The sequence below is a fragment of the Mizuhopecten yessoensis genome, unplaced genomic scaffold, assembly GCF_002113885.1.
Source record: "Mizuhopecten yessoensis strain PY_sf001 unplaced genomic scaffold, ASM211388v2 scaffold716169, whole genome shotgun sequence".
NCBI lineage: Eukaryota > Metazoa > Mollusca > Bivalvia > Pectinida > Pectinidae > Mizuhopecten > Mizuhopecten yessoensis.
This window is the reverse complement of record NW_018479982.1, coordinates 68,566-79,703: the sequence shown is the minus strand read 5'-3', so window position 1 is coordinate 79,703 and position 11,138 is coordinate 68,566. Positions and strand designations below refer to the sequence as shown.

Below are 11,138 nucleotides of genomic sequence, written 5' to 3'. Positions count from 1 at the left end.
GTATATTTCCAATGGAAGCAATTTATATTGAGTATATATATATACTACAGCCACAAAAACTTGCTCCTATGGACAACAGTACCAAATTAGTCGATGCTAGGAATGTTTTTTAATTTGTTTTGCTGTAACTACTCCCCCCCCCCCCCCCCCCCCCCCCCCTCCATAATTGGGGTGAATTTATCACGTCAGTGAAATTAAGTATACAACGGACTGTACATAGTGTTAACATATGTGAATGGCAAAATTAACACCCAGCTAAAATGGATTCTACCGTGAAGGGTAAACATTTGACTGGGCCAAAGGATCCTGGTATACAGTATGTTTTTCTATTGCACTGGCATATAGTACAGTTTTACATTTTAAACAATTACTGTTCTTGGATAAGGTGTAGATTACTGTTCTTGGATAAGGTGTAGAAAGTGTTTCAAAAAACAAAACAGACTTGCACAGTGATTTGCATTGACACAGACATTGACACAATTGTGAAAAGTAACATTTAGGCCAACATGCTTTCACACATTTTGACAAAGAAAATGATAATTTTTAAAATCATGTCAAGAAGACATACAATGTGTATGATAAATTAAACAAGAGGCCCAAGGGCCTTAGCGGTCACCTGAGATATATTATAGGTACTGGTAGATTTATTTTATTGTTTAGATGTGATGTGGAAATCAGCATGTAAACTAAGTGAACTACAATACTTGTCATGTCATCAAAGGATAAGAATTTGAAAATATTGGTAAATGTTCCCTTTGGGGCCCCGCCCTAGCCCCTGGGGAGGGGGCAGGAATCCCAATTTTACAAAGTAATACTCGCATTCATCAAAGATGATTCTGACTAAGTTTTAAGTAATTTTATTCTGAAAATGGATAAAATATACCCAAGTGTTATTTCCCTATATAAACTATAGTAGTCTGGAGGAGAAAATTTTGGAAATATTGGTTAATTTTCCCTTTGGGGCCCCGCCCTGGCCCCTAGGGTTGGGGTAGGAATTTCAATTTTACAATTTGAAACCATCTTCCTCCAAGGATAATTCTCACTAAGTAAAAACAATTTCCCACAGAAAGTTGTCAAAATATACAAAGTGTTATTTCCCTATATAAACTATCGTAAACTTTACCCCCTCCCCAAGGGAGAACGAATAGCTCGGGGTCCTGAAATTTACGATGTAAGTAAAGCCCATGATGATCTTTCTTTCCATGCAGAGAAAATGACTAGTACCTCTGAGTCTGGAGAAGATTTTTGAAATATTGCTTACAATTTTCCCTTTGGGGTCCCGCCCTGGCCCCAGGGGTTGGGGTAGGAATTCCAATTTTACACTTTTGTAGCCTCATCTACCGAGGATGATTCTGACCAAGTTTGAAAAAACATCCATCCACTGGTTCTTGAGAGGTTGAAAATGTTAAAACCTTGAGCAAAGCTCAGGTGACCTAAAAAAATGTTAAATAACATGATACAAGTCCTCGGCTCCAATAATTGATACAGGTTTGCCAGTGAAGCTGACTAGTGTTGGTAAACTACTTCACTTTTTGCCTGAAAAGCTCAAACGCATTGTTCTGGGAGAGAGGGGTGTGTTCCCAAATTTGATCCTCAACACAGAAAGAGCATATTTCCAGATGTGACCATCACCTGCTAAATTTATCTAACAAGGAGATGGGCAAAATGCTGGTAGTTACTTAGCAGGGGCTTATCACCGGTAAAGAACATGAAAGCAGGGGATCGCCAAAATATATACAACAAAATTTATATGCAAAATATACTTGACTACAGCATTTCAATGCCAATGGTAAGCAAACTCTTTAGCAAATAAAGGTAAGCGATCTGAAGCAAGAAAGGATTAGATCTGGCACGTTCCTGTTTACTTACCACAAGACGGTCATAAGAAGCTAAGGCGAGCATTAACATTGCTCTACGATTTGTATATCTATATTCGTTGTCAAAACAGTAATGTTACACACCTAGTTAACAAACAAATATTTACAAAGTAAACCCCACAAATTCTAGACGATCTGTTGGCACCCATCGTGGCCTTGACCCTCCTTTGGCAAATGGAGATCAATAAACAGAACAACCTGTTGCAAATAATCGAAAAATTGAACACAATAAGAATTTTGAAGATATGCGAGACAGTGTGATAGTCTTGTATTTTATTACTATTGTGCCTCCATTTCATTCACCCTTTCATTAACTTGGAAATGTAAGAAGAAGAAGAAGGAAAAATGATCACCACAAGGCAACCACTTCAGAATTTGGGGAACATAAATTGTAGTCCGACAACATGTGCACCGTTATTGATGCTGTACTAAAGAACAAATACCATTGGATGGCAAGTCGTTAAATGAATCCAATCGTGTTACTTTTTAGTTCAAATAAGGCAAGTGGCAGGTCCATGAGATGAGAAAGTACATTTTACCGACTAATCGCAATAACTAAATAGATCTGTTGAATGTATGGAGGTTACCTTCTAATCTGTCAGTTGTCATCACAAATACATTCAAAGTACACACACAAGATATAAATCATAACACCAATTAATAAATCACACAGTCATGGTTTGTGAAATTAAATAACACATATCACTCGTTTACTTTTAAATTTACAAATGTAGTGACCAGAGGGTAGATGAAAAATAAATGCAACATGTTTATCATCTAAAATCATTACATTTCCATTCAGAGGTTAACCTAAGCAAATAAGTTTTCCGTTTTTCCATTTCTGCGTATTTTTATGAGGATTTTTTACCATAATGAGATTAGTATTAGATCGAGTTCCTGGGACAACTCAACAATTTATTTCAAATACACTACCTGGTAATTATAAAAATCAGTTGTTTGTATTATTCACAGTCTGAAAAATTGGGAAACAATCTTTTACCAGTATAATCAGTTTCCATAGTGATGAAGAAAAAGGTTAGGTGAAGTTCAAAATAATTTGTACAGAAAAATCAAGGCAGGCTACAGACAGGCTTATGCATTAATTCAGAAAGCCACATTGAACTTTCAGCATCTCTAGAATAAAACTTTGGACAAGTGTAACATCTAACGCTTGTCAAAACTTATGTGTTAAAAATGTAGACTCAAAAATGAAATAAACGTAAAACCATCATCCCTGTAACACACACTCGGCCAACAACTCAAGGCTATTCCTTTATATAAAATAACATTAAATCAAACATAACCCTGTCAAACAACCAAACTTTATCACAGTTATACTAACGGCATTTACTGATATCTAATGTACAGTTATATATTATCTAACACTGTCATTTCCGTCCGATATTAGCAATTTTGTTCATATATATTCTACGTACGATTATATATAAGTGTGCACTATACAAAACAAAAATTCACACAAAGCACCTGTAAGCAGGCTATCAACAGCATGTGATATAGTGCAGGGCCGAGGAATTTGTCATTTTATTTTTTGCTTCATTCTAGAATTTAGAACTTCTTAAGGGATAATTGCATACATTTGTTATTCGAGGATATACTGATTACAATAATCTTAAGGAGGAAAACAAATAAGTAAACACCTATCTTGGTTTTGCAGTGTATATGTGTCTATGTTTCTGATATGTAACAGCAGATATTTCTGGGTAATTAAGTATTGTATATATTTTTAAAGTAATCATATGGTCATGTACATATAACATAACACTGAATGTTGTTCTATATGCAGTAACTATCTTTCGCATTCCTCATCTTCCCCAGGGTAAAGACTTTGAAACTTCATTCTCTTGAAACCCACCTACCACACTATCATTGAGAAATCTGAAAGACAGAGGCCACCTTCCAAAAATACCCCAAAAGTCTTCTATAGATTACTGTCAGTAAGGCATACAACCTACCAAAGCTGGCAATGTGGAGATTCCATTTTAGAAAGTTTTTAAGATTTTTTTGCGATGAGTAATTCTTTTGAATAAAAATTCAAATCTTCAAAATAAAACGACTACTTGATTTGTTAGAGAAATTTCATTCCCAGATATAAACCCTAGTATGATGAGGAAAGCTTTTTGACGATTAGTGTCGTGACATTAGATATCTAAAATTAGCAAAAAAGAAGTATATTACAGTCATTCAAGTTGCATACTATTTATGGTACATGTTTTTTTTTTATAACAAGTAAAAATGATTTGTGATTATTTGGAGGAAATTTTGTCAAAATAAGGTTAATACATTAAATCTATCAATGCAACAACACTAACCCAACTTATAAATTAAACAACTGAAATATTGTTCTAGCCCTTCAATATGAATATTGAGGAGTTGAAAACCATATTTCATAATTTGTATAGAATCAATACTCCATATAAGGTTAAAACCAACTGTGGCTCCAAACGTGACATTCACAAAATAGACAGATATACTACACTGATAATTGAGACATTTTATTATCAATTCTTGCATGCAATGTAGAAATCTGGGATTTGTTCATATGAACTTCAATATACTGTACAGATATCATTTTATTTATGTTTCTGTATTCAACATTTTCATAATTTCTTCTCAAAAGTGCAAAACATTCACAGGTATTTTATTTCTGAATTGTTATTCATTCGCAAACTATGCAAAAATAAATCACTTGTGATAACAACTATAAACTATAGCAGATACATGTAACAATGCTCACAGCAGTAGGTCTAATACTAAATGATCAAATATGACATACTTATAATAAATACAAATAAAATTACATCTTTCACACAGAACCCTGATATGTCAAGGAATGTGCCAATTACAACTTAATCAACATCCCTCTTGTTAAGGCCAACGGCAATAAAATATTCCTTATTAATTAAAACATCTTTGTGAAGAGTTTAGAAAAAATGCAATAGTTGTAACAGTTGTAGATACACAGTGCTCCTCTGTAATAACAAAATACTCATGGGTATGCTCATGGATAAATATGGTAACCCATGATGGGTATTTTCTTTATATTACAGACAATTACAGTTACTTGTGTGAATAGTAATGACGGCAAATAACCCTTGAGACACTTGTCTAGAAAAACAACCCATGAAGACACTACTCCAGATAAATGTCCAATGAGACATTTCTCTAGAGAAATAACCCATCTCTTGATAAATAAGCCATGGGTATACTTCTTTGGATAAATAACCAGTGGGAAGATTTCTCTTGATAAATAACCCATCTCTAAATAAATAACCCATGAGTACACTTCTCTTTATAAATAACCCATGAGCACACCTCTCTCAATAAATGATTAACCCACCTCTAGATAAATAACCCATAGGGTAATTTCTCTAAATAATAATCACAAAAACAAATTTCTAGACAAACAATTTTGGAGCAGTGTTCAATGGTATCTGGACATAACTCATGGTCACAATTTATCTAGACAAATAGCTCATGTGTTCAATTTATCTAGACAAATAACTCATGTGTACAATTTATCTAGACAAATAACTCGTGTACAATTTATCTAGACAAATAACTCATGTGTACAATTTATCTAGATAAATTACTCATGTGTTCAATTTATCTAGATAAATAACTCATGTGTACAATTTATCTAGACAAATAACTCATGTGTACAATTTATCTTGACAAATAACTCACGTGCACAATTTATCTAGACAAATAACTCATCATGTGTACAATTTATCTAGAGAAATAACTCATGTGTACAATTTATCTGGACAAATAACTCGTGGTCACACTTTATAACAGTTTTCAGTAGACAGATAACATCAACAATCAACATAAAAAAGTAAACAGATGACAACTGTTTAACCAACAGGTCATTTGTCAACATATGACCTCAGAGCACAGTTATCAAAAAAGTCATTGTGTGCTATTTTTGGCACAAATGTGTACATAACATGTCTGACATTACACTTAGGTGCATAGTAGGTATTTTATACAGTGGAATGAAAGGAAGACTTGGACTAGCTCCCTATTGAACCATGTGTGATGTGACAGGATATCAGGCGCTCTTCAGGACCCTGATTGTGTGGACTTACGGACAACCCTGAAAATAACGATCACGTGGTGCAATGTACGACGATTCCTTCAAGACGATTAGCTGTTGTAGTTTTGCAATTGATGAGTGACCTGTGTGATGTTTGGCACCACAACTAGACAACTGATGTTCATGTCATAACGGTCAACATAAGATTAATGTGTGAATGATGATGAGCTAGCGTTTCTTTCGGCGTGATGACTGGCACAAGGTTACAGCCACCGTATATAGGATGGTGGGTGATATAGGAACACATGGAGACGATGAGGTAACAGCCATGTCCAGATTACATGTCCTCAATCTTTAAATGCTCAATTTTCACAATACCTCTCTTTGAACCTGCTCGGAATTTTGCTAAATCTTTTCGTGTCACCATGCCAATGGCCTGAAACAAAAAGGAAAGAACCACATAAAATATATAATCTCATCTTGCAGTATTACATGAATTTATTTTCTAATACCCTTTCTACTCTCATATGTTTATTTAAATCCTGTTTTATTCTTTTCAAGCAGTTTGCCCACATATCTCCTGTGAAATTTGACAAATGAATTAATAACATTAATATAAATACCTAAAATTTTAACCTATTATAAACTATTGATTATACTTTTTACTGTGCTGTCCATCCATCATATAGTTGTCAATCTTTTAAAAATAACTTCATCTTAAGATCCACAAGACCTGTGTTATTGATATTTGGCCTGTTAGTTGCTGGGAAGTTCAGGGTCATAGGATCAAATGTGTTAAATCTTGGAACAACTTCTCCTTACTAACCAGGAGGCTTAGATTGATGGTATGTATAGTCTGTAACTTGCTTGCAAGCAGAGTTTTCTAGACTGATTAAGAAAAGTCAATGACACTTGTTTCACCAACTCCCCTTTAAAGTTCCAGGTGAGGGACCAGACTAATGGCATCTTCTAGCATGACTCAGTTGTAGTGAAAATTACCCTTATGACATCAGAATAGTGACAACAACAATCTGACACAGGCCAGATTTCCAGATCCATATCACTTTGTCTACCCTAATTGCTACTGGCTTACTAAACTTCAGACAAAATGCAATGAGACCCAGAGAATAATAATGCAATGACAATATAACCCACATGTCAATGATCATGATGTTTCCAATTAACATTATTCTTAAACTAGGACATAAACATCAAGTAATGACTGTACCTGGTTCTTTTCATTTACAACAATTAAATGCCTCAGTCCAAGTCCACGGAATAATTTGAATACTCGTGGTAGTGAAAATGTCTGAAAAAGGGAAAAAATATTAACATTTCAAATAATACTTCAATAGCAAAAGATACTGTTACCTAAGTTATCAATATAAAAGTTCAGATGTACTTTTTCTGATGTATTATAGTAAAATTCACTGACAGCAAAATGAATAGGCCTGGTATGTTGGCTTACTCAGTTTGTATGGTGTATGGTATTACAGATTCTATGATGCATGGTGTGGCAGGATTGAATTTTATCAAATTTAGTTTAATGTTGTATAATAATTGTTGTATAATAATATGTCCGGTATAGAGGTCAGTAGTGTGACGTCAGTATACATCTATTATCTGATTGGCTATTGGGTTGGCGCGCGATACCTTTGTATGACTAGGTAGACGAGAGAGCGACGACAACGACAACTGACAAGAATATAAGTGAGGTATAAACTCGATTTCTCGATTTACAAACTAACCTGTCGATCTTTTCTATTTGTCCTTTCTCCTGTCCGGCGTGCGGTATTTCCCGCGAGCAGTATCTGATATTATTTATACGGTATTTTATATTATTTTAAATAAAACATGTATGTGTGCGTACGCTGGGTTTACCTGAGTGACCGCCATTACACCGGCCGGTACGATTGTGTTTATATTCCATATCTTATTATTTGTATCGTTTATGTTTCCAGACTTGAATATGTGTACAGACTAATACATGAGCTGGACATATTGTAAAGCCTTCTGCCACACAGAGGTGATTATTTCATTATAAGTCATAAGAATCCCAATATATATATATCCTTTTGAATGTCCCGTCATAGTGTACGTCCGTGAATAGTTTTCACCATTTATGAGTAACGTCAACAGTAAATGCCAAAAGGCCATACACTTTTAATATAATATATGTGTAAAGGTAAATTGTAATCCATATTGTACCTAATAGATAAGGAAATAGTATATGCCCTATTTCCAATTCTTTATTTGTTATTATATAATCCCCGGTTAAACGTACGTATTTTACAGCTAAGTGTTAATTGTCAGATTGTACTCGTTTCTGTAATATATGTATCGATAGCGTTATGTGTATGCGTAGTAAAGTATTGTATGTTTGTATCGTTGCAGGGTAAGATTTACCTACAATAAAACCACTGGTTCGTTATAAAAACGTCGAGCTTGGGTTGTTTATTTACCCCCAAATACCCCTCGGTTTCAATGGTGTTATTCATCCTCATTTATTTCCATTTATTTTACTACCCTTCATCAATAATAATGATTATGGATACAGGTAGCTACTCACAGTTTCTACAGCAATTTCTACGGCGTATGGTTTAACAGGTTCTATGGTATATGGTGTTACAGACTCTATGATCGGGTGGTACTACTCCTGATTCTATGGTATATGGTGTCACAGACTATGTTTTATGGTGTTAATCACTGATTCTGTGGTATATGGTGTAACTCACTGATTCTATGGTATATGGTGTTACAGACTCTATGATCGGGTGGTACTACTACTGATTCTATGGTATATGGTGTCACAGACTATGTTTTATGGTGTTAATCACTGATTCTATGGTATATGGTGTAACTCACTGATTCTATGGTATATGGTGTCACAGACTCTATGGTATATTGTGTCAATCACTGATTCTATGGTATATGGTGTTACAGACTCTATGGTTTATGGTGTTTCTCACTGATTCTATGGTATATGGTGTCACAGACTATGGTTTATGGTGTTATAGACTCTATTGTTTATGGTGTTACTCACCGATTCTATGGTATATGGTGATGGATTCATGAAAGGCCGCAAGTCCATAATGTGTTCTCTTTCTTCATCTGAAATTTCAATTTCCTGGGGGGAAAAAATCAGAAAAATGAGAAAGAAGCAAAATAAAAACCAATTTTATCATTCATCATGTTCCACAGTTTAAAATACAGACGGACACACACATGGATTCACTGAAGAAGCAATAACTAAATACCCCTCTCTGTAAGTGGAGGATACAAAAATGATTAAACTAAAAACGACATGATATTTTAATTGTTAATTTATATTGAATGACAATGTATTCATGGCCAAGTGACAGGTTGTACTCTAGGGGTTATAAAAGTGTCAAACTGTATTGATGACCAAAGTGACTAATTGTCCACTGTGCAAATCAGAATCAAAATCCATCAACTTACATGAGCTTTGAGGTAAACTGGATAAAAATTTCTGAAGTCTTTCAGTCGTATATTTCTTGGCTGTGGTGTGCCTACTGGACTGAATATCTGAAACATGAAGAATTTTTTTTTTTGTTGCTCTTTGTTTTGCTGTATTAAAAAAAATGTCTGTTTCAAAATGTTTTACATTGTTCGATAGTAACAGTTGATGGTCTTGAAAAAACACCTGTGGAATTCATTACGTTTTTTCTGAACACAACTGAATATGTGTGCAACACCAATATTGAACATACAATGTGAATTTAACTTCAGTCTTAAATTACATACATTTAACATTATACAATGTATTTTAGTTTACTTTGCTGCTACGTACTGGAAGGCTTATATTTGCTATATAATTTACTAATGTTGAAATGATTACTTGTGTGGCTTACCTTTTTTTTCAGAAGTACTAAAATTTGTGACCTTAATATAAGACCTTTTAGTTTTCCTTTGCCTGGGAACTGAAAAAATAAAGGAATGCATATAAGTAACGACAACTCATTGACATGCACTTTTTAGTTAAAACAAAAATTTAGGAACTTCATCTTCTAAAGTTTGTTTTATGATAATTTTTTCTTTTTCTTCTTGTCATTAAAACTTTAACATCATTAATGCTGACAACTGACAACATATTAATGCTGACCACTGAGTCATTGACAACATTAATGCTGACCACTGAGTCACTGACAATATTAATGCTGACCACTGGGTCACTGACAACATTAAACCTGACCACTGGGTCACTGACAATATTAATGCTGACCACTGGGTCACTGACAACATTAAACCTGATCACTGGGTCACTGACAACATTAATGCTGACCACTGGGTCACTGACAACATTAATATGTATAACCATAAGTGTATGTGTATATACTCTGTGTATGTTCGGGTGAGATATTTAATTTCATTTAATTTCATATAAATGCACGAGTATTTAAATACTATATATAATATAATATATGTGAACGTTTACTTGTATGCATAGCAAATAAGATAGTACATGCATGCTGCTTATGTATGTATGTATGTATGTATGTATGCAAGCATGCTTGTATATATATATATGCATGTGTATATTCGTGTATGTCCATGTACTTACTCCTTACTGAAAAGGCAAATCAGTTTTGAAAATAAATAACTTATACAGTGTATGTATAAATAGGTGTACATGCATGTGTATTTGTAAAATGAATTATTTGTGTTTTTTCAAATTCATGCATGAGTCTTTCAATATTAGGGGTTGTAAATACATTGTTATATATACATGTATGTGTGTGTTTCATGTTTGTTCTAGTTGATAAGTTGCATGCGAATAATGAACACATTGACGCTGGTAATGTGAATATTGTACAATAATACATATCGTCATTGAAAAATCCCATTTTTTTCGTATTTTTGTATTGCTAAAACCATGTAACCGCTGCTGAATCATCAGCCATGTTTACTCTTTAAATTCTTCTTGTTACTACTTCTCTGTTATCTCCCCTGTCAACTTTCTCTCTGTTTACCCTATCGTGACCTTAGATCGACTACTTGGCACGTGCAGTCATTCATGCGTACAAACAAAAAAGTTCTTATCTTTGACAGGTGTTACATGTATATGTTATCTTTGACAGGTGTTACATGTATATGTTTTCTTTGACAGGTGTTACATGTATATGTTATCTTTGACAGGTGTTACATGTATATGTTTTCTTTGACAGGTGTTACATGTATATGTT

At 34.1% G+C, this 11,138-nt stretch overlaps 1 protein-coding gene across 1 annotated transcript in view; it reads right to left on the bottom strand.

The window, feature by feature from the left end:
* Positions 1-1,385: 1,385 nt before the first annotated feature.
* The window catches only part of LOC110441924 (H(+)/Cl(-) exchange transporter 7-like), a gene marked incomplete at its 5' end in the record, with an annotated part of 75,485 nt that continues 65,732 nt past the window's right edge, over positions 1,386-11,138 (bottom strand). The window contains 5 exons of the mRNA XM_021485233.1: positions 1,386-6,370; positions 7,163-7,243; positions 8,978-9,061; positions 9,394-9,480; positions 9,807-9,875. Coding sequence (XP_021340908.1) covers positions 6,272-6,370; positions 7,163-7,243; positions 8,978-9,061; positions 9,394-9,480; positions 9,807-9,875 — 420 coding nt within the window. The remainder of the gene's footprint in view (positions 6,371-7,162; positions 7,244-8,977; positions 9,062-9,393; positions 9,481-9,806; positions 9,876-11,138) is intronic.